Below are 25,417 nucleotides of genomic sequence, written 5' to 3'. Positions count from 1 at the left end.
AGGGTGGTCAGGCACTGGAATGGCCTGCCCAGGGAGGTGGTGGAGTCGCCATCCCTGGTGGTGTTCAAGAGGCGCCTGGATGAGGAGCTACGAGATATGGTTTAGTGCTTGTGGTATTAATAGGAATGAGAGGGTGGTTGGACTAGATGATCTTGCAGGTCGTTTCCAACCTTGTGATTCTGTGATTCTGTGATTAGCGCGTAGTTCCACGTGGGTTTTGGCTCAGTATAAATATGGTAGGGAGGTGTGAAAGGTGGAGTTAGCACTGCACTGTGCCTTCCCCTTGTCCTGGTTTCAGTGTTAACAGCACAAAGATTATTTGACTGTTGCTGAGTGATGAGTGCATACTTGGAGTTGGGGAAGAGCCACCACCATGTTGGTACAGGGCTGTGGGCAGATTGCTTACTCACTCTTCTGGGCTGCATGAGGCCCTTGGGATGCAGGTTTTGGACATGCCTGTTTAAAGCAGTTCCTGGCCTATATAAAAATACAGATAAATACTGTTTGTCCCTTCCACTATGGTTTGCCATATCTAACCATCAGTGATATAAATACATCAGAATGATAAATGTTGAGGACAGAACATTCCTTTCTGCCTTTTATAATAAGTGCCAACTTATTTATTCTTACTTTTAGAAGTTCTCCCCTATAAAATAGTTTGTGAAGATATACAAGTTACTATCTTACAGACTTCTCTTCATGGACATCAGCTGTGTGGTCAACTCTGAAATGGATGACAAAATCTCTGTCAGAACCTACAAAAATAATTTTCTTTCTGGATAAGGAAAATGTTCTGAATAATAATGTGAATTTTTCATGAAGGAATTTTTTGTGACAAGATAAAAAATGTTCCTAAATTCTCCTAAGATAAAAAAGATAGATAAAATAGAGAAAAATCATAAAAAAAAAATAACCTCAAAGAAATATAAACTGTCATTAGGTTATGCCTGGCTCTTGGTGAATAATTTATGCTACTAAACTGAAACCTTGTGTGTAAATATAAGTGGATTATAATCAATAGAATTACCCACCAATGAGCACAATTTGTGTTAGCCAGGGGCAGGGATTCCCATTCATTAAATCTGCGGAGTACATGCCTTTATCTATTTCCACGGATGCAGCCTGGAGCATCCAGCATGTCATGGATTAGATAAATTGGGCCTGTCATGTCTGTGATTCTGGAAAATAGGACAAAAATTTATTTTGTCCTTTGTGTCTTGTTGGCAAAAGCAGTGGTACTTTCCTTCCATCTATGGAGAATGACAGGAGAAAATTTTCCTTTCTTAAGTTTTTTTTAAATTCTAGGCACACACAGCGCAAAACCAGAGTCTGTCAGCATTTTCACAGGTATCAAAACCATAGTTGGTTTACTAACTTCCACATATTCTAGTTCTCAAACCTATTGCCTGAATCAACTCTCAGATGTAGGATTGCCAAAGAAATTTCTATAGCCTTTATTTATAAATAGATATTTTATTAGAACTTCTTGACAAAAAAAAAATCTGTTCAGTTTCTCAGAAAGACACTAGCCCTATGGTTGACAGACTTATGTAGGATGCTGGAAACGCAAGCTAAGTTCTTTTCTGAATTTAATAGACATTTACACAAATATAAGTCACTCTGAAAAGAGATCATTGTGCGATTGCCTCAGTTAGTCAACAGCCCAAGTTCTGGGATGCTTCCCTGAGGCCTTGGGAATTTATAGGGCAGACTTAAATATGGGCACTTGATTAAAATATGGTCCTTAATTTCTTGCCATTTTTTAAAACTTTTATAAGGATTTGCAACCATAATAACTAGACATAATAGTGCAGTTTACATACAGATCTGTAGAGAAGATGAATTCTGAAGAACTTTATCACAGATGAAGATTCAATATGTTTTTTGTCCCTCTTCTGTTTACAGTCAGTGGCATACTGAAGAAAAGCATCAGCAAATATTTCAACTTCTTGCCCTTAATATCATCTTGAAGGCTTTATAATTTATCAGCACCTGCACTCCTTTCATGGTTTCCCCCTTGCTAAACCCAATGCTCAGAACTGCAATCTAGAATTTCTAATCACTTGTATCTCCAGCTTTTGTCAAACAAATAGGGAATGACAATGTACTGCTCAAAAAAGCAAAGATAATAAGAAAGTCAGCGATAATTTGCAGTTTGTGGTGAATTAAATGACTCATCTCTTCATGCTGGAAGGCCAGTATCCTGTTAGTGTGTATGTTTTTGTGTTTCATGTGTGCCTGACATTTGCTACTGTACTTAACCTTCAATTTGTGGCAGTAAGGTAACAAAGCAATGTCTGATTTTACATCTCTGTAAGATGATATAAGTTAAAGTGAGCTCAACTACTTAATGCTGAGGGGAGTAATTCTAATCAAATTGCCAGGTATTCAGGTAATACTAAGCAGAATGTAGGAAGATATTTCTGCCCTTAGACTGCAATTGGCCAGTTTATTAATTTATTTAATTATTGCCTGCTGAAGAATACCCAGAAATTAGTCACTGTTGACACAGTGCACCTGTGATTTGAAGAGGGCATAAAAGGTCTGTTCCAGTAAGGCTCAAGCTTAATAGTTAAATACACTTTTTATCCTTTCCTTTCCTCATCTTTGCAGGAACAACAGACTGCAAAGAACTTTTTTTTGCTTTCCCTCTCAACACAAAGCAAGGGTTGCCTGCTAGAATAACTTCAATTTTTCATCAGCTTCTTTTTCCAGAAAGTTATGGTCACAGAGCCTCAGGCTCTTATGTTTTTGGTTTTTGTTGTTGTTGTTTTGTCTTGTTTTGTTTTTGCACAAACAGCTCTATCTCCTGAGGGCTGAACTGGTTTAGTTTCATTAAAGTCTAGAGGAGGTTTTATGAAAAGTAATGGGTTGGGGTTTAGAGACAATCAGGCCATGTGATCTACTAATTTGTTCTGATCTTATTCTCTGAGAAAGAATACTGTCAAATATATTTGTGTTTTCTCATTTGATTTACTTTTCTTTTAGAACTTCAGATATTTCAAGTGGGAATTTTATTGGTGAGAAAAGTACCTAAGTCAAATAACTTGAAGTATTTTTAGTTTAGGAATGCATGTGTGAAAAAAATAAAATTTTGTATAATTTTTTTTAAATATTTTTCAAGCTGCCATGAACTGAACGGTGCTTTTTGCCTCTCCTTTAAAACATGCTTTGATCTGGTGTATCTGTTACTGTATTTCATTATCCATTCATAAATCCTGTGCAGCTGATCGTCTCTTTCTCCTCATTAATGTTCAGTAAGAATTGGTACCATTTACCCTTTTGTCTACATGTGAAAGACCATAAACATAATCATTTTAAGCATTTATGTGGGCTAGTTGTGTGAATCAAAATTCTGAGGCTGTAATAGTTACTGATGTATAAGCATTTTTATTTATGCATGGCAAAGACTAATGAAAAATATGTATCCTAGTAGCTGTTTATATATTTTTATGCACAAATACATAGGCTGGCATATATTTATGCACGTGTACTTGTGCTGTGAAGTCAGTTTACGGGGTAATCTTGCCCCAGTTTGTGCAACAGTGGCATGTATTCATTCACTGGGTTACAAAATGTCACAATTCCTATTGAGTGTTATCTGTAAGAACAATGCGAAGTGAATGTATAGAACTGCGGATGACTCTTTTCTCAACACCTTTCCCTGCTTCCCTCCCTCTCTATCCGTGAATCAAACTTTGACCTGGGCAGATTTCACTTCTTTGACTGCAGTTCTGCCATCCTTCTCCTAACCTGGCAACATCCCAAATCTATTTACCTATTTTCAATGAAACAACATTAGTTTGACAACTAACAGAACAAAGTGATGCTCCTCAAGCATGCAAGGAGTATTGACATGTTCACTTACGCTTGCGCTATGCAGTTAAAATGTGTAAAAATCTACTTCAAGTGAATTATTAATAAAACTTGGCTATATTAAGCTTTTCCAAGGCTAAATCAAAGAGGCATCGCTGCACAGCACTATCCTCATATCCACTGTGCTACTACTATGTGTCCATTTCATGAGATTAGTTATTTATTTGTCTCGTTTGTATGCCTGTTTCACTTGTTTCACTTGATGCATAGACATCAGAAGTTAATCATTATTTCTTATTGCTTTTGAAAATGACACTGCAAAATTTGCAAATATATTCATCATAAAAATGAAAAAAATATTTGAAAATCTGTTTGCGAAATTGTATCCTGTTTGGTAACCATTGGAAATCTGTGCTTATTATACAATAAAAGTGACTTGCATATAAATATTAGAAAAATCTAACTGGAGAATATACTGAGTCAAAGATTTTTTTTTAATGTCAGAAAGTGTAAAGCTTTAAAATTATTGTGCTTTTTATAATGTTTAGATCAGGCTTGTATTTTTAATTCATTTATTTACTATGATTTTTTTCTTTTGTTATGGTTAGGATCTGTTAGGACTCTGACTCTAGAGAACTCAGCTTGACTATGAATGTACAGGCTGGAAATCACATTATGAGTTGCTGCTTTACATGGAATTAACTAGCCAAGAGGAAGATCTTATAGTCAGAAGAAAAAAAAAAAAAAAAAAAAAAAAAAGGGAAATCTGGTGTTCTCTGATATCCAGACAAAGTTTTCTTTTCTGGCATTACTGCTTAGTGATAAGAATGTTGAGATAATGCTGTGTATGTCTAGCCCACTTCAGGCATGGCAGGCTTTTAATTTCTTTGGACTCACCTGCTTACTAAAGAAAGAGTAAAGTTGCACAACACATGTGCAGCCAGGGAGGAACTTTGGAACAGATTTCTTGAATCTGGGTGAAAGTGTGTTCTTTTCATTACGAGACTAATCTGCTGAAGTGGTCATAGCACAAGATTTAGGATCTATGGCTCATTTTCTTGGTCTTCCACATTGGTAGGTGATTTATGCTGTCTTGGTTTTATAGCTGAAAAATTTAGTTAATTTCTTAATAAATGGGAGTATCTTGACAATTGAAAACAGAATTGTACAGAGAAAAATAATGTTTCTTCACGTTACCAGGCATTTTTCACTTTATTTTATTCTTTAAGACAGATGCAAATCGAAAGTTTTTGCATGCTCAAGAAGATAAGAGCTGAAGGTCTTGAATGTTTTGCTTGTTGGTCTCTAAAGCCATGCTGCCAGCACTCTTGATCTATTTCCCTGTTAGCTATTGTGGTTGGTGCTTGCTATGGATGGCTGATAATAAGCAATGTGGCCAAGCTGACAGATTTCTTCTTGTTTCCTTCTAAGTGAAGCAGATAGAACTTAACAGAAAGTGGAACACTTGTTTGGGATCATTTAATTTTCAGTGATTTAATGGCTTCCAAATGGGGGGAATAGTTGTGCATGCACACACACACATTTATCTTACCAATTGCAATAAAACCTCAAAGGATTCTGAAGAGCTCAATTATATAGGTCATGTCCCCCTTGCTGAAATAAAAAGCTTGATTGATGCTCTCATGTAATTTATAATCCATAGAAGATGTTGCCTGTAGAGCATTAGCAGAATTCATTGCTAGGTAGTGTTAAATATTGAAATTAAGGTCATGCTTTTTTAGTATATTTTGTTTAACAGAAGTAATTTGATTTATTAAAATGTTTCCTGTGGGCCATACTATATTCTAGATATAGGGTTCGAGTGTGACTTCAAGTTCAGAGAGGCTTTGACATGAGCTTCCTTCTTCCTTGAGAGGATATGGTCTACACAATTCTGCTTGCTTTGTTCCTATTCAGACAAGCTAGGCCATATTGTCTGTAGATCAGGCACAACTTTCCATTATTGCACATGGATAATGGCAGTGGAACAGGGGGGAATAAAATCACAAGTAAGGAGTGGGAACCTGAGCTTCTTTATCAAAAGGGCAATAATTAAAGGAGTAAATTCATGTCTTTATTTTCCCTGTTCTCCATTGTTAATAACAGTTTTATGGTATTCTACACAACTTAAAAAAATAATTAAAGAATATACTCCTTTAGGTAGATTACATTTGGGTATATTTTCAGTCAAAAATCTTGTGTTAGCACATATAATTTTGAATTTTAAAAAATGCTATGATTGTAAAATTAAAAAAAAAAAAAAAAAGATGCATAGCTGGAGGCTTCTAAGGCTAATAGAAGCTAATAATAAAAATAAAGAGTTCTTTTCATAAGCTAGCTCACTTTGCAAGAATCACAGAACAAATATTGTCTCTAGACAAAATAATACTTTGAATAGCAGCAAGTGACCAGAGCTGAATCAAATTTTCCAGGTGAATAGTGTGTGTGCAGAAAAAAATGCACTCTATAAATAAATAGTGGGTACTGAGTTGTGCCAAGCTGCAAGGGTTTTAGGAACCATGAACATACTTTTGTGGTGAGTTGTACTGAATTGGTATAGTTTGGATTTTTGTAATTTGCCAAAATATAAATAATAAAAAAAGGGTTAAGTATCTAAGCAACAAGTAAAGAACTTCATTTGAGGTGCAAGAAATACTGTAGTAAGATAGAAATACTTCAGTTACATAGGGATTTCTTTTTTTTTTTTTTTTTTTTTTTTTTTCTCCTCTAAATATTGAGGGGGGCTTTTCAGCTTTGGCCAGTGAACTGAAAAAACTATTAATCATGGATCTCCATAGCTGAAACAATGTTGCATTCATTCTCTTCAAAGTGACTCCCTAGTGCTACGTTTGCTAACATCAAAACCTCTGAAAGAAGGGCTTATATTGCCACACAGTGTATCTGATCATCAGGTAGTCTCAGAAAAGCCAGCAGGAGAGAAGCTGATGCAACTTCATTCTGAGAGCTCTTCCTTTCCAGTGAGTGTCAAGTGCTTAATGCTGTCCTCTTCTCTTCTCTTCTCTTCTCTTCTCTTCTCTTCTCTTCTCTTCTCTTCTCTTCTCTTCTCTTCTCTTCTCTTCTCTTCTCTTCTCTTCTCTTCTCTTCTCTCTCTTTTTTTTTTTTCCTCATGAAACTAAGTGGAATCACATGAAGCAGTATTGTGTTTAAAGGTAGATATTATAATGCTTCAAGTACATTTGAGAGCATTTTATGGTGCAAATGCTCTCAGAAAAAAAGTCCTCTTAACAATGTAGCAGTTGAAATCACTTTAAAATCCTCATCCTCTCTTCTGAAAAAAAAAGAAACAAAGCATGCAAAATAAATAAATAAAAATGGATTAAAAAAAAAAAAAAAAAACAAAAAAAAAAACAAAAAAAAAACAAAAAAAAAAACACCACCACCACCAACAAAGAAAAACTCAGAAGAAACTGAGTTCTGAAACTATGAGTGGGAGTGGTCAGAACATAAATTTCATGATCAATAAATTCTTAACAGACATTGTGTTATTAGGTAGCACATTATGTCATTTTCATCCATTTACAGTAATATGGGGATAAGTATAAGCTATTAAAATCAAAGATTCAAGATTAAAATATGCATCCATACATGTAGATAAAACACACCGGTTGTATGTGAGCTTTCTGTATTATGAGTTCATATTTTAATCACTTGAATATAATAAGTACTCATAAGTAACGTGGTATTTAGGTAAACCCTGCTCTACCTGATTTAGATGGCACTGCTTGTAATGGAACTGAATTTACCTTAAAAATGGCAATCTAGCAGTTCTTTAGCAGATCTTACTAAATTAAGCTGTTCCAAAATTGGAAACCATTCTACTGCAATGGAAGGGATATCCTGATGACAGTGGGTTATAACAAAATTAAAAATTACATTAAGGTAGAATATTCCTCAAAGCCAGATTTGCAATTCATATCACATTGCCTATATTACATTCTGAAGGTTATTCTTTTGTATTTGAATGTCTTTAAATTTCCCAGCTTAGCAGATTGTGTGAAGACATAAATGGTGTGTCTACTGTTTTTGAGATAGAAAACTCATTATCTTTCATGTCTAGCCTACCATTCTTAATTGGTTACATCTTTATTTTGATTAGGAAGAAAATTCATTCATGCCCACTCTGCCTTTTCTTTGACCCACAGGCAAATTAAATTTGTAAAGATTTTAAAGTTCTAGCTGGAACTCAGTTAACCAATTGTAAACTTCTTAGCTTTCATCAGAATATAAACTCCCCCATGCCCCTTTTCTTTAAAGTAGTCTGAGCAAATAATCCTCTTCTGGCTCAAGCTCTCTAAACTATATTTTAATCCTTACTGTGTGTATACTGACAGATAGTAGGATCCTGCATTAAAAATAAGTTGTTTTTACCCTTTAAATTACCCTTTAAGTTACATGAAAATTACCTTTTAAGCTAGAAATCGATACATTTCCATCTATTCGCACTGAATCATGTGAATTTGAAAGGTACTCTGAGCTTCTATCAAGGCAGAGTGTGTACATTTTTTTCACCTTCAGCAAGCTTTCATAGAAATATTTGGAGAGGTGGGTGATGAAGAGAAAACCTTGGGAATATCCATGTGCTGCAGATATGACATTATGTTACTGGAAACAAATAGACTCCAGGATAAATGGGAAGTTGAATATTGGTTTAGGATGCTTCTGTTGTATGGAAGGTGACTGTACCCTTGGCAGTGAAGGGACATAAAAATGAAAATGGAATTCTGGAGAGATTTTTATTTTTTTTTTTTTTCCACTTGTTTTTTTTGGTGCTAATAATGATAGAACTACAAAAAAAATTATATTAATGAGGCATGAATTTAGAGCTCCTGCCTGGTTTGCATAAAACCTTCATGTTCCAAATACATTATAAAAATTATCTAGACTATCTGTGTCTACAAAATTTTAACTGGATATTTCTTTAGATCTGATTGTTTTTTCTGGAACCTAAACTTAAAGTACAGCTTAAGAAATCTGTGAATGACAGCATGCAGAAAGAGAGGTTATGCAGGAAAAGATGTTGCATATCTTTCTCAGTAACTAAGTCACAAAATGTTGCTGTATGCAGTTGCCAGTTTGTTAAGCAGTACATTAGGGCCTGTGAGAGACAGGATTCTGGATGTCCTTCCCCAGAAACTTCCTGAAAATGTTATTTGTTATTCCTTACATATATATATATAAATAATAATAATAATAAAAGCCTTATAATATCCATCAATCTTAGGTTTTTCTTTTGTTTCCTTGTGTATATTTTGTCTTTGTGCTTTTCTTAATTCAGATGTTCTGAGGCCCTACAGCTATGTATATGATTCTGAATATCTGAGGGATTTTCCAAGTGAACTGAGCAGAAGAATTTGCATTAGAGACTTTCTTATCAGAAAGTTATTTCAGCAAAGCATTTTTTTTCCCCTCAGAACTACTTCTGTTATTTGGATTTCTTTCTTTCTTTTTTGTTCTGACAATATTAGAACTTAGTATTTTTAAAGAAATTTGTTTCTTCTTTTTGGAATGACTTCTCATTTTGAAATCTATTTTTAGTTCCATAGTGAAACAGTGTTTCTAAAGTCAAATACTAACCATAATCCTAACATTTTCCAAATGTCTTGAATCTTCGGGATCCTTGGACTCTGAATGGGTTGGAAAGACTTGTTTTCTTTACAAAGGTCTTATACTATGACTTGCAAGACTGAATTTGTAAATTCACACTGTATATTTCTATTTCAAGGAATTTTAGCATGCTATTAATCAAATGCAACTTTAGACTGTATTGCCTTGCATTTTTGGGGGATTGTATTTCTTGGGTCATGCCCTGAATGCATGTCACTTCAGGCAGTGATGTCTTAGTGAAAATCAGGACACCAAACACAGTCTATGGACAAAACCAGCATGATTTGGGATGGTATCAGTGCTTTTATATTCCCACTGTTGCTGACAGGAAGTTTGTGAAGAGGTTGGCATTGAGCCGTCCATTGTTGTGATCAGCAGCATTTCAGCTGCACAAGGAAAGTTGTGGAAGTTCTTCTGTACAAGCTTATCATACTCTACACCAGAAGAGTCATAAGCAATCTTTATATTTCCTCACCTCAAACTGATGTTCATCAACATTCCATAATGAAGAAAGCACACAATACGTGCCTAAAAGTTACTTTCTAAGTATGCTGTTGTCCCAAATGGCACCTCCTAGTTATAAAGCGAATTCTCTTTGGAGTTTTACAGCACACCTACTTTTTTCCTCACTGATTTGTTTTCTTGGCTCTCTTATTTTTCTTCTGTTGACAACATTTCTTCCCTTCATACTTCTGTCTATACAATGAGAATTTTTCCACATTTGTTGTCCAAAAACTCATCTCACTGGGATTCTATTCCTCTTTATTTCTATTCTAATGAATTCAAAGGTAAGTATTTAAGTATTTATTTTTTTATATTCCCAAAAGTTGTGAAAAGGTATTTATTTTTTGATATTCCCAAGAGTTGTGAAAAGGTTTTTCAGTTAAGTTGAGTCACAAAAGTGGCTGCCATTGATTCGGGTTTTTTCTTGCTGTTAAATGTGCTCTTGTTACATGGAAAGAGAATCTAACTTCTGGCACCATAAAAATTACTGTTACTTTTAAGTGAAAGGTCAAATATATCGGTCACATGTTCTATCATTAAAGGACAGTACTGAGAAATCAGAGAGCAGCTGTGCTCCTGAACTTGCTCATTTTCTGTGCCACCGTAACCAGGACTGGGGTAGACTTTAAACTGTTCCAGAGGCTTTGAGCCCCAGCCAAAGTCTTGAAAAGCTGGCTAAATTATTCCTTTTAAATTGTGTTCTCGTCCCCAGATGACTTTTCGCAGCATTGGCTGGCAGTGGCAGGTGGGTGAGTGCCTAATCATGCAGCAGGGAAGAATCACAGGAAGAACTTTTCCATCTTTCATAGGCTGATATCTGAGAGTATGGGATAGCTGTTCCATTGCTTTAGGTAATCCGAATCTGGAAGGCTGGAACACTCCTTCGTAGCAACGAGATAACACATCCAAAGAGCTGTTTCCCCAAGCATAGGTGATATTTCTTAACCTAGTTTGCATTTACATCTGTGAGTTGGAGGATATTTAATCAGCTTCAATTTCCTTGCTATTGTCAGGCAAATGCTCACCTTGGCAATTCTTCGTGTTTCTCAGGTACAACCTAGAGACTTCTTTGTAAATTTTGTAGGAGTGACAGTTTCCTTTTGTGATATATAAATGCTTTAAATGAGAAAAAATATTTTTTTTTCCAGCAACTGAAAAAAGTCTTTATGGGGCTTTTCTTGTACAGAGGGAGTAAGACTGTACTGTTCAACATCACTTTATCATCTTTCTGGCCTGTTTATTTTTATGCCATTTTTGTAATAATTCAACGGGAATTTAGCATTTGCCAAAACAGTGATGTTCTTGAAATACCTGATGCTTCTATGTTAGTTAGCCATGGAAAATAACAGTGTTTTCTTTCTGCTCTTCTGTTGTTTATATTCTTTATCAACTGTACTCAAAAGGTTTGCCTTAACACTCTTACACTGAGGTAAGTAGACAAATGATTTCAGAAATGACAGTAATTCTTGAGGAAGAAACAGCATGAGTTTGGAGTGAACCTTAAACTAATGCCTTTGGTTTACTTGTAATGCTTTCCTTCCAATAGTCGGTAGTGAAATACTTTACAGATATGTTGAAAGTTGGAAAAAAATATCACACAGACACAAAAATAAACAACAACAACAAAACCAACCAAACAAATAAAAAAGAAACAACTACAACTGTCTGTGAAAACTTGGCTTCTTGGCTCCCATTGAATTTATACCTAGAAGTAGAACTGTGGTGGTCTGCTACAACTGATTCATTAAATCTTGTGCTGTTAGTCCTCAAATAGAAGCAAGAAACGGCAACCCTTCTTAGCAGATTTTCTTACCAAATATGGAGAGATTCTGTATATCACTCTGAGTACTTTAAGTTTGTGCTCTTAAAGAATGTATGCAGTTCATCTGATAGGCTGCCTGTATGCTTGAAAGAAAAAAAGAGAAAGGGTTTGCTGATCTTTCTCTCTGATGGCATATCTGCCTGTGTCTGTGTTCAGTGAGTAGGGCAAAACTCCCTTTATGTTTTCTTTAATGTTTTTTATATACTTACCAGCCGGCTTTTACAGTCTGCTTCCTGTCTTTCAGATTAAAAGAACACTGGCATATTTTAACAGTTTCATTGGATCCATTCATTAACAGTCTTTAATTAAAAGGGAATTAATGTTTTGGAGTGCAACCAAATCATAGAAAGTAATGAAAGCAGAGGACAGGCTTGAACCATTTTGGCTTTCAGATGCAAGGGGCAAATAAATAAGTAAAACAGTCTCAAACAAACAAGTAGTGGCTTATTGGTATGCAAGAGTATCTCTTTAGTTTGTTTGTTTTTTTTTTTTTTTTTGCATTTCAGGGGTATTTCAGTGCAATCTGAACCTACTCTAGCTTTTATGAGAGTAGAATGTGTATGTCAGGAGCATTCAAAACTCCAAATTTTGGTGGCAGCTCAACTTGTTTGTGTTTTAGGTTTGTATTGATCAACTGTTAAGGCAGCAAGTAGGTTGCATTTGACAAGATTAAGCTTATTTGCCAAGGGTTTAATTAAATAAATCAAAAGTCTGCAAATGACAGTTTTGCTGAGCAAAACAACCTGTTGTTGTCCTTTTTCTTCTGTAGTAGTTTGGCTGAGGAGGGTTGAATAATGGTTATTGGGTAAAGCACTGAAATTGTAAGTGAATGAGACTAGCTGAGTTCTAAAATGAAGTCAGATATATTGAGCTATTGTTTCAGATAGTTCAGGGAGATAAATGGTTTAATGGCTAATTTTAAACAATAAAAAATGGATACCTGCAGTTCCCGGCAAAAAATTATGAACTACAGTCACTGAGTCAGCTGCACTCTTTCACAATAACACAGTGATTTTTGTGGACAAATAAAAACGTATGTTTAATATTATTTATATTAATGTACCATAAATGTATGGTTAATATTATTTTTATTTTACACTTGTATTTTTACTTAGTTATTATTATCATATTACTTGCTGAATGCCTTCTGTCTCTTTCCATATATAGGTGGTACATGCCAGAGTCCTGCTCTTCCAGCCCTAGTGCGTCCTCCTGCTCCACCTTTGCAGCCATCGCTGGATATTAAACCATTTCTCCCATTTCCTCTGGACACTGCAGCAGCAGTCAATCTCTTCCCCAACTTCAATGCAGTAAGTACAGTCCTAACAGTTACTGTCCACTTTCAGTGAGCCATGGTTTCCATAGAAGGCTCAAAAGGGCACAAAGTGGAGTTTTATGTACTCAGTTAAACCTGGAATATTCTCTCCCAGTACTGAGGGCCAAATAGCTCTTCCAGATACACTGGTAGACCATAAATTAGAACCTAGCTGAGTGTTAGCCAGAAATAATGTAGAAGGAAAAAAATGATATGATCCCAAGTGACATGCAGTAAACTTGCAGGCTATATCCAGTCCCAGGCCTTGTGTTTCCCTCTCTATTTTAAGATGTGCAATTTCCCTAGCACACACTTTGCTGTAAGTGTAAAATTGTAAGTTACTCTACATTCCATCTCCAACACGTTTCCCAAGAAATACCTAAAATTTGCACATCAGAAGAGAAAAATTTACTTTTTCTTTTATAACAGATAAAACTGATTGGGCAATTCAAGCATGCTTAGACAGCAGTAGCTGGTATAATAGCTATTTCATTGGCATACAATCTAGTGCATTTATTTTCAGATTAGAATATGTGGTTTTCGTACCCTTTAAGTTAATGCAAGGTTAGATTATTCTTCAAGAATTTCTTAACTTAGCCATACTTGCTGTGAATATACATGGAGTGCTCTGAAAGTCATGCCTCCTATTTATTTCCATAGAAACTATAACAGGTACAAAGAGCATAATAACACTTGGATAGAGCAAATTCTCAGCTACAAAACAATATTTTTCAGCATATTTACTCCTGTTAGCCTATTAGCGTATCTGAGCTGAATAAGAGACTTTCCATTTAATGGTGTAACAGCTGTTCATAGCCATGTAGAAAGTAGCTTGCCTTCCACTTCACTGTTACCACTACTGATATGCACCACCTGCTGCTTGACTGTGCTCACGTGTGCAGTTAGATCACCATAAACATTCACCAAATGTCAGTGAATGTTAATAGATGCTGCTTTCTCTACATGGAAAAATTTAGTTTCACATCTCTGCTTCATAAATGCTTCCATGTCAGACATCATTCTGTCAGAGTGCCCCTCTGCTGCTATCTGTCACATGGCAACAAAATGTAATGGAATATTGGTGGGAAGGCTCAACCTCTACTGCCATACCACGCACATCTGCCTCTGATAATGTGGGCCGACATAATAGAATAGGAGGCACTACTTTTGGAGAAGCTCTTGGCAAAATCTGATGATTACTTCAAACGATTCTTTAATTAATTTTGTCTTTATAAAATTGCTACTTTTTAACTTCAAAATGTCGTAGGATTACCTTTTTTTCATTTACCTGTACTTTTTATAGGGAGAAAAAAAAAATAGGAATGTGTTTGCTTAACTACTCTGAGAGAGGGGTGGAAATTGCTATGCCAAAACAATTCTAATTAACATATGAAAGCATCATAACTAAGAGTAGTGAAATAACACACCCATCCTAGAAATAAAAAGAAGAATTAAATGTTAATTTCTTTACCTTTTATGGATGCACATTTTCTAATTGAACTAATTGTGAAAAATTTTCTGCAAGCAATTGACAGTACTAATAAGAATGAGAACCTATAAACTCTGAGCTCTGAAATGTTCGGAAGGAATGCATTGAAGAATTACTATTACAAAGTAATTACAACTATTACAACTATTACAAAGAAAGTATTTCCAATTTTAAAATGAAGATAGGCATGAAGTCATTTTTTTTTTTTAAAAAACCAAGTTAAAACATTGACAACATTACAAATTAGAATTTTTTAGTATGCTTTAGATATTTTTCCTACTAATTTTGATTTGTGATAATTGCCTATATTTAATGCCATAATCCCATTGAATTTTTATGGATACTATACTACAAATTCTTTTCTTTTCCAGGAGTTTCAGATGGCTTTGTGGTATGTTTAGTTCTGCATAATTAAAATGCAATTTTAATAATGAATTTAAGTAAATAATTGTTAATCTTGTGCTGTTCCAAAAAGTTGAAGTTTCTTCTTCTTATCAAGTTTGACATTCTATTATTAGTACACTTGGGAAGAAGGAAAATGGGGTGTAATGTGTTCTGATATTGCTTTAGAAATATGAAGGTAAAAACTGTCTCCTATCAAAACCCTGTTATACTTGAACATCATCTTAGAAGTATCTCCTTAGGTATAAGTGCCGTAGTTAGACTTCAGAGGCTCCTCATCTCTTAAATTTTTCAGTAACCTGAGCCTAAGTTTCAAGGATAAGACTAGCAGCATTTTTAAACAATGTTCTGAAGTGCATTCCCATGTGAAGCACTGCTTCCTGTGCTTTGTGGCCATCTGCCAAATTCACCTTTGCTGTGTATGTCTGTCCCAAGTGTGAGGATGCTGTCATCTGAGCTGCTGTCATCTGCTCAGATTCTTTGCCTTGCAATGTGACCTTTGCCTTCTCATCATGTATGCTGACATGCAGCATCACCCTCAGTGTTCCCATTTTCCTGTTGAAAAGTACATTATTGAATGCTGCTATGTTTAGCTCATGTGCCAGAGCTGGTTAACAGCATCCTCCAAACATTTAGGCTAGTTAAGAAGTTCTGCATATTTCCAGAAATTCTTTCCAGGCTGATGAATCTTTGGGGATGCATCAGCTGCTGCTGGGCATTATCAGCCTAAGGAGAAGGTAACCCACAGGCCATATTAGACTTTAAACAGAATGTCTGGCAATATCTTTAAGTATGTGAGTGTGAGACAGAAAAATGTTTAACCAAGAAGTGATTTGCCTTTGAACAGTTGTAGCTGTTAATAATATTCTCTATTCATTGACTTCACAGCTAAGGGGAGAAACTTTTGTATTTTTTTTGCTAAATCAGATTAAACAGGTGGTCAGTAAATGACCAGAAATCCAGAAACCTGAACTGGATGTTCTCTCTCATGTTGTGGATAAATGAGCTTTAGCCTTGGTTTGAGACATCAAGGCCATAGATAGTATGTCAGGAAATTGATTTCCTCTTTATTTTTCTGTATTTGTGCATAAGCTGATCTATTTGGTAGCATGTCTGAGCTATTTCCCAAGAAGCTAGAAGGAATTCCAGATTTCAGGCTATTTGCAGGCCAAGCACACTTTTTAACAACTTTCCCTGGAGAAAAGCACTGATCAAAGAGAAACTGTAGTAAAAATGCAGTCATATTTCAGAGAAAGGAAGTTGTCCCTAGTTGTGGCAATTCTAATTCGACTTGGGAGTTCAGTTGTAATTAGCATAGACATCTGGGCTAATCAGCCCAAGTTTCTTTGGAAAAGGTAACAGAGAAAGACAATTTCTCCATTTGTTCAAGTGGACAAAAATGCACAGAATGCATCCACTCTGCGTCTCTACGTTTGGATGAGGGAAGTAAACTTAGAAAGTTCCCATTTATTGCTGTAAACTATGAGGGGCTGGCTCAGTTGCATCTATATTTGGTTAGTTGAATCTGATATTAGAGACAGGCCATAAGATATTCACATGTGATAAATTCCACTCTGAAATTATGTGACAGAAGTGCTGACATTGTATGTTTACAGAGAAATGTTCCTATTTATCAAGCATTTATACTAGCTTCTAATTATATACTGTTAAACGACTTTGAGTATTCAGATGAGCTGGGAGTAGATATTAGGAGAGGTGAAAGCATGTAATTTACTTACTCAACTTTTCGTATCAGTGGAAATTCTCTTAGGGCATATATGCAAGACCTAATACAAAAAAATACTTCCTTAAGTGCATCACCAAAAATAATAATAAGGTGTTGAGTTTCATAACGTTTTTCATTCTGGTTCACTTTATTACAAATATAAGGTTATTTTGTTTTTTTACTAATGACTTTTAGTCTAGAGCAAGTTCTGTTTTTGGTGACTGTCTCTGAGGAAAATGTTCAGCATTTCTGAAGAGGGCAAAAACTTGCATCTAGGCAGAGAATAGAGGTGATAAAATGGGCTTTGAAATCTTTCCAAATAATGTCTCTGGGCACCAAGGAGGGGGGAAAGTAAAAAGTGAATAGCTTGAGAAATGCAGTGATAACCTGTGAAGTTTGAACCATTCAGTTTCATGAGGGACATTATCTATTTATACAGGAAAGCTTAAAGCAAGCATACTCATTAACAATCTGGTTAGCTGAGCATTTGTAGATGCTACATTCTTAATTATGAAGCAAATGGTTACCCTTAAGTCCTATGTAAAAAGAAATTTTAACAACAGAGCTGTTCAAATTGAAAACAGCAAGCTGTTGTGCAGACCCTGAAGAATCACAAGTTCATTGCGAGTTTATCTGATATAAAAAGATGAATTAAGTGTATGAGATGTAAATAGATATGAATGAAAGAATCTGACTAAAAACAGTCTTTACGTAGCTTTCTAAGATGTACTCTGAAGGTCAGAGGACTAGAAAATTATTTTCCTATTCTGACAAATGTTTGAGATCATCTAGCAAACATGGAGTTAAAATCTACCTTTTCAACTGCAGAGAGAGAAGTTTTAAGTCCATGTGTTTGTATGAACCAATTTTTAGAGGTATGAAGCTTCTGCAATTATACTGAATATGTATTTGTGTGTGTGTGAATGTGAATGTGGTATTCTTGCTTGCAAGCCAAAGATTGGCTGCAAAAAATTCACAAAGCATCAAAGTCCAGAAGCTAATTAAGTTATAGGAAAACACTGATCTGAGTAGCTGGACTAAGAGAAAATATTTCATCCTACTTAATGCTAGTATCAGTTCTGTCTAACCTTCCTGCAGAAGAATAACTCAATAAGATCTCAATTGTACCTCTTAGTCTCCAAAGTCCATCATTCTCAAAGCACAGATGCATCATCAAATAGGTTTTACTTCAGCTATTAAGCTCTCAGAATTATATATTTCAGCACCTTGACAGGCAGAATTTATAGCTTACAAATCCAGAATGTTACCAGCTGGAAAACTTGGCAGTGCATTGCTCTCCTTACTTGTTTGTCCTTTGAAGGATATGCTAACCATTTTCCTGGAAAAAAATCTAGAAATATTATGTCATGTAGTAGATTATATATACTATATAATATATAGTATATATAATACTATATAATACTATATATATACTATATTATATATAGTATATATATATATATATGCTATATATAATAGTAGATTATAACGACAGCAAGATCTGTAGTGGAAGAGGACAATAATGTAGAAGCTCTGAGTAAACACTTGTAAGTAGAAATAGTGACATTGCTTTAAAAGCTTCATACAAACTTCAGAATAAGGCCTGATCTCCTCTTTTTGCCAGCGGAAAACTTTACAAAGCAACATCCTTAGAACAGAAACATAATTGAATTCTTGACTATCAACTTATGACTTGGAAGAGCAGTAGTAATGCCAGAATTCTACGAAATGTTGATTGGAAAGTAATTGTTTCTGTACAGGCTGTAGGAATCCTTGTTCAGTCTCCTGATTTTTCTTGATGTTGTAAATCACTAGTCTCAGGTGCAATACTCCATGTATCACTTTTCTCTAATAGTGCTTTGCCATATGGGAAAACAGAACAGTGGATGTTGACCCTAGATTGGAGCTCCTAAGGTAGTGCAGCTTGGGTTAGGATGCCAAAGTAGTTCGCTTTGCTTCCTGAAAACCAGCTTGTGAAACATCCTAGCAACCTCCAGGGCAGCACAAAGGCTGTGCTCTCTATTTGTAGAGGTGATGCTTGTATTTGTACCTATCAGTAGGGAGCAATTACGGCTGGCTTGTTTCACTGGAAGCCACTTTTCTACATTCTCTGGCCTTGGTGTCAGGCTGTTCCTGTCATGCTGTTAACCGCTGTTACCTCATATGGAGCAGAGCTCCCCAGTTTTCTGGAAATGCAGTTTTATCCTCTTGTGGCCAACAACTAATTGAAGTGGACAATATAGAAAACCTGCTTCCTGACATTTATTTCTGGGAAGAGTTATGCCAAGAATAGTGGATAAAACCTGTCAAAAATCTACCAGAAACTCTTTTTGAGATCTTTTCCTAAGGCTCTTACCCTGTGTAGGTTTTTATCTAGAAGAAAGATATTTTTTTACAGAGCTGACAAGCCAATTTTCTGGATATTTTGAAAAGATGTACCTTCTGATACTGAGGAATGGAGAAGAAATATGAAACGTTATATTTTTTGAAAAAATTATCAGTGTGAAATTTATAAAACACGCATCCCACTCTTTCTTTTTAGTGTCTCTACATAAGGACTTTAAGTTTTCTAGCTTAATTGGAGGAATTTAATGAGACTTTTTTTTTTCCTAATAGCATATAAAATCCTTTCAAGTTCAGTAGTGACGGCATGCTGTCAGAATGCAGTATTTCCAGAAAGGAATAATCGAGACAATGCAGTGGACTCAGTTTCATGTGAGTCAAAATGGAATATTGTCTGTGTAGAAAAACTTGGCAGTAAAAATACAGTCTGTGCTGCTGATGAATTTAATGTTATTTCAGTGAAAAGGTCCTTCATCAGGTGGAGAATTGTACTGCACCAAATTGTTAATTTGTCAGACAAACAGAGGGGATTATTGCTTCTGGGGATATTCTTTGCATGGCTGCTCATTTACAGGTGTCAACAAACAAGGTTTTTGGCTTGCTCTTTTCCTTTCCATAGCACTGCAACTGAGCTGCAAGCTAGCTATAGTCTTCTTTATATCTCTATTGTTGTTTAGTCAAATATTTTTCAAAATATTACCAAAAAAAAATTAGGTTGATTGCAAAAATAGTGTTTGGGTTCAGAAATTCTTTATTACAATAACATTTCCATCATTGGTCAAGCCATTTAATTAAAAATTCTGCAGGGAAAGAAGAATGAGTGAACACACTAAATTCTGGCAATTCAAAGTTTTTATCCGGTGCTGGCAAAAGAGGAATGAGTCAACATCAGTATGAAATATTCAGTTATTTGAATTAGCTAGATTTATTTACTGTACTTTTAAATCCTTAACCTATGCCCTGAAATTAAAGTTCTGATTCTCTGATGTAGAAGAAATGTTCACAGCTTGGGAAACATGGTGAAATTAAGCTCTTTTTCTTTTCTCTTATTCTTTTTTCCATTTTTGAGTCAATTTATGGTGCTGCCAGATCTCCAAGAGCACCCTATCTTTCTTTTCCTCTATACAGCCTATACTCTATGTGATAAACAGGGAACAGAGCTCATATTCTGGCTTTGCATAAATGAATGTTCCTGTGGTCCTCAGGTAATGGTTGTCTGTGATTGCATGGCTGTGATTTCCCTCTGCACTTCAGAGTGGCTGGAAAATCATGTCTCACCTATCTAGCAGTGTGATTCCTCTTATGTTCTTCGGACTTGGTGCATGGGAAAGGAGCATCCTACTAAGTCTAACCTTAGAGTAAATGTAACCTTAATCCTTTTGCAAACTTCTGGAAATATTTATGGCTTCTTCTTGCAACTATCATTTGAGACTCCTACAACTTTGAACCAAAGCATCAAAAAAGGTTTTGTTCTCTTTTTCTTAGGGTTATCTTACATTTTAGAAGCACTCCAGGCTTTGTTTTTCAGATTGCTTGCATTTCTTCACATCTTATTTGAAAAGCTTCAGGATTATGTTCCAGTTAGAGAATTAGTAGCTTCCTATGATTATGATGAGCAGCTGCCACCTGTTACCACACAGACAAAGCAATGTTGAGAGCTTACAGGAGTTTGCTCATGGGTATAAATGGATAGATACCATTAAAAAAATCCATTAAATCTTTTATTTTTATTTAAATTAAATTTGTATCAAGTGTGCTACAACCTTCTGTGATTGCTTTCAGTGGAAATCCAGGTTTCTAGGATGTGCATTCTCCTGGGAAAGCAAATTTTAAGATTACCTTAAAATAACCTGTGTTTTATGTAACCTCCCCTTGCTGAACATTATTATATCTATATTGGAACTCATCTCTGTAACCGTAATGTGGACATAAGTCATCTGACCATAGGAATTTCTGGATTGCTGTCCAGTTTCTGTGTCAGTCAGCCATCTATGCCTCTGGTAAATCTATTAATTTACCCAGTTTATTTACTTCCAGCATGCTAGTATCACCTGTGTTTGGCCATCTGATGTTGTCTCAGCTGTTTTTCAGTTATTTGGCTTCATTCAAGACTTGGTGTCTCAAAGGTGGTGTATAAGTATGTGACCATACTGTATCAATACACTTCATACAGGATGTTATGGAGAGCCAACTAGAAGACTTTTCATGAGCACTGCTGTAGACTTGTAATGGTCTGGATAAAGAGCTGTGTACTCCCTATTTACTATTCCACATTTTCTAGAAACGACATTTCTGTTTCATTTCCCTTTGTTTTTGTTTGTTTTGTTTTGGTGTGGTTTTACTCATTTATTTACAAAGCAGTTTCTTGTTATTGTTAAATCAATCAAGGACATCTAAATATCTCACATATTTGTTTATTTAAATTATGATTAGTAATATGAAAAATAGACTGGTTTATCTCATCTCTTACACATTTGCTAGAGGGAACAGCACAGTGGACTGAGGGATAACTTCTTGACAGAAAGTCATGCTATCCAAGGCAAAGGCAGTGGCAAAGCCTTTACTTGGGACTGAGAGTCCCTCAGGCTTTTCCTTTGCATGCAAAATATTCTTGTAAAGGAAATTACATGAAATGATCTTCAGATTTGTCAAGTCTTGATAAGTAGAAATACTTAAATTTTATGAAGCATTTTGTAAACTCTTTAAAATAATGTTGATCTGTTGATGTTTATACCCTTTGTTATACCCTAGCACTTAGACGAAAAAGATCAGGGATTATTTTATTCTGCAAATACTATAAAACTTGAATGGATTATATAATAATTCATAAAATCTACAGATTAAATATGAATATTATCCTGTTTTTAAAAAGTTGCAATTAATGTGAAAATGAATTACCGAAAGACATGATTAGATTACTGTAGTCTGAGGAGGACTGAGATGATAACTTTCTAAACAGTTATTACTATTGATAGACATTTGCTAAGATGTAAAATAAAATGTGTATCTTTCTTGCCTTGGAAATGTTTGTGTAGCTAACCTAGAAACCCAGCTGAAAAAGTATTTACTGATTTTAAGTTTTTACTGGTTGAGCAACCTGCAGTTTCTTTCTCTTAGAACTTCCAAAGATATCTGTTGAAAAAAGAATGAGCTTGCAAAATAGGTAAATTAACATGTTGTAAGCGTTCCTAAGCACAAATACCTCATTAATTCCATATTCATAGCATGCAATAACATTTCTGCTGTTATTCAAGAATTTGTCAATTTGTCTTAGAGCACACCTACTTTTATTCTTTATGATAATTGAAATCTTGGAGGCTCTTTCCCACTCGTAATCACAGTGGCTTAGGCTAGTAAATGACACATGCTGAATTACACAACCATCTATTTGGAGTCATCTTATGATGCACTCTCTGATGGAGTATTTCTGTTATGTTTTGCATAATTTATTTTACCCCTCCTCCCCCCCCTCCCCCCAAACACATTTTTGTTGTTGTTGTTGGTTTTTGTTTTGTTTTGTTTGTTTGTTTGTTTTGTTTGTTTGTTTGTTTTTTTAAAGAAAGAAAATCTCAAAATGTTTGGTGTTGGACCTGTGCGATAGAATTGGAATATTGCACATCAAATCCTAATGCAACTATTGTTTTTTCTCACATCTTTCCTTTGGTTGTACAGAATGCTTATGGTAATTCTGTGTAAACATCTGCATAGATTAAATTAGTGATCAAAACAATTCATAAATATTGTTCAGAAGCCCATATCTCTCAAAAAGGCAGTGTTTGTCTTTGAAGTACATTGTTTTTCATTTAAAAGAATGGATTTCTGTCATATTTTGTCAAATGTTAAATGTTTTCTGATGTCATGAGTAAAAAGTTTTGGATGACATATTACACATTATTTTTTATCTCAAAGAATCAGAACTTTAAAATAAATTATTTAAATAAATTCTAAAATAATCATGTTTAGAGTGCACTGTAAAAGCTATGTTAATGACTCACAAAAGTAGTCTGTATCTGAATGAAAAATTGCAGATAAGAAAAAGATATATAGGAAGGAAACATTTGAAATTACAGTTGGAGGTGGTGTAAAGCCTGCCAAAAAGCTGACCAGAAGCAATTTCTTTCACTGGTTTGCTACTGTGAAATTCCTAGGATGCTTGAATGGCAGAGACAGTGATCCTAAAAAATAGAGGTCATGGCAAGAGCTTCTGCAGTCAAACAAAATGATTCTATGAAGGAAATATTTGAAGAAAATTTTATAAAGGTCAGACACAAACCCAGCCATTCCTCAGACATTTGTTGAGAAGCCAGAAAAGACATAAACCTTCAGCCTTAATTTCCTTTTCTCCTAGACATATTTCACCGAGCTTACCATTAGTCCATCATGGCGATGCTGTATTAAAAATCCAGTGAATCATATCCACCATGCAAAGATATAAAATTGATATTTTGAAAATAGCAAACGAAAATGATTAGGTTTTTTTTTGTTCTTAAGCTAATCAGGTAAGTCAAGTAGTTGATCTGATTCATGAATTATCTTTTGATTTCAACACATAAAACTGCTACTGATATCTGCAGATGATTCAATGAGGTAACAAAAAGGCAGGATGAGTCGAAAGGATTGTCTTTCCTTTTATCTATCTGACAACTTCAGGAAGAACAGAATAACTGAGAATGCCTATACCTACACTTTCCAGACTCTGCCTTTAGAGGGGTGTATTTTAGAAAGTTCTTGAGCCAAATGTTTTGCCTTGGCATATGATAGCCCTCCATTAGGTAACATGCTGAAGTAGGTTGAATCAGCAGGAAAGTTTGTTAATTTTAACTTTGAATGAGGGGACTTAAATTTCCTCATTCACTTCTCAGTATGGTGCCTAGTATACTCAGAGAGAGAGGAAAATTTCCTTGGGCAACCTGAGTAGTAGAAAGCAATAGGAGTATGTGAACTATGGCTTGCTATAAACAGTAGAAGTCTGAGTGATTTATATAGTGTTTTTCTTGTGGGAGCTGGAAGTAGATGAAGTCTATTCGTATTTTGTTTAAAATTTACTGATTTGCTAATTGATTCAACCAATTACAGTATTGGTGTTGCTAGGACTCAGATGACAAATATTAATCATAGGGATGATGCCTGAGTTAATTATAGCAGTGCACTCCTAAACAGCACTATTAGGTCTGGGAGGCAATAAAAGCTGTTGTTGGAGTTAGGAAGTAACATGAGAGAGCAATGTCTAGGAGAGGAGAAACCGTGCACAGATGACTGCTGGTGGAAGGATTGGAAAATGTTAAGACATATGCTGTTAGGTATGGAAGTGAGTTGGGAGGAAGAACAGAAGGCTTCCAAAGGGACTTAAAAACCATTTCAGAACTGGTATTTAAAAGATGCATTTGCCTCATACATACTGACTCACTAATTGGAGAAACATTGCAAAACAACCTTGAAGTATCCAGTTTTGACTTGGAGTCCTTATGTCTTCATTTCTGTCAGGAACTATTCTTACCACTTTTAGTTCCCGCTTTTTGTAGGAAATTAGTATCTCATGATACTTGTTGAAACAAATTTACTATCTCAAAGTCTATCATATTTATTTTTAATTTATTGGAGCAGTACTTGTTTGAAACCTAATTTTATTTTTCATTCTAAATTTGAAAGAAGAGAGAGAAATTACATTGGTATTTAATGAAAATGTTTCAAACTAAACTAAGCCAGCATGAAATTAGTGAGTCTGTGCTTCTGAAATCAGGGAAATCCTTCTCTAAGGACAAACCCTCAGATATTTAAAGTGTCATAGTTTCACAGCTGTTTACTCTCTGCTCCTCAGTAAGGATTCCCTGATTATGAGGAATTGTTCTTAAATTGCAGTGCACATTTTTGTTTTTAAGTGCCTTTCATTTCTGTTAAGCAAAGCAAGAAATAGAGGCAAAGTCTACCTCAGCAAATGCAGAGTGTGCATGTATCTTCTGTTGTGTCATAAAAAAATGTTTCCTCTCTTTTCAAATAGGCTGTTTCTAGAATGCTGGTATCTTATTCAAATGACCCTAATTTCACAAAATATGGATCTGAAAATTAACTTTTATTTTATTTGCTAGGATCCCAACATTCAGTAGACTGGGAAAAGCTGTATTTCATTTAGAATTATGTCCTTCAGCTGTTTCTTCACAAACCAGTGTAACTTTTTAAAAAATCCTTCATTTTCTTTGTTAGAAGCTGTTGTGATACAGCAACAATTTGGCACTTAAATTGATGCTGACCCTGGGAGTAAATAATTCTCTCTGGGAGTTGCTAAGTTTAGTGTCTTGAGAAGCTCAGGTGAAAGTACAAACAAGCAAAATTCTATGGCTATGTACTGATACAAATTAACTATTAATTTTCAATGTA

The 25,417-nt window shown here is 35.1% G+C and overlaps 1 protein-coding gene across 5 annotated transcripts in view; it reads left to right on the top strand.

The window, feature by feature from the left end:
* Positions 1–25,417, top strand: part of ZNF385D (zinc finger protein 385D) — a 375,527-nt gene that overhangs the window by 238,742 nt on the left and 111,368 nt on the right. For all 5 annotated transcript variants that reach the window (XM_052692235.1, XM_052692236.1, XM_052692237.1 and 2 more), the window contains one exon: positions 12,935–13,077. In XM_052692235.1, coding sequence (XP_052548195.1) covers positions 12,935–13,077 — 143 coding nt within the window. The remainder of the gene's footprint in view (positions 1–12,934; positions 13,078–25,417) is intronic.

This window comes from Tympanuchus pallidicinctus, unplaced genomic scaffold (genome assembly GCF_026119805.1).
Source record: "Tympanuchus pallidicinctus isolate F22 unplaced genomic scaffold, pur_lepc_1.0 scaffold3, whole genome shotgun sequence".
Classification (NCBI taxonomy): domain Eukaryota; kingdom Metazoa; phylum Chordata; class Aves; order Galliformes; family Phasianidae; genus Tympanuchus; species Tympanuchus pallidicinctus.
This window is presented reverse-complemented; position numbering and strand designations above follow the sequence as displayed.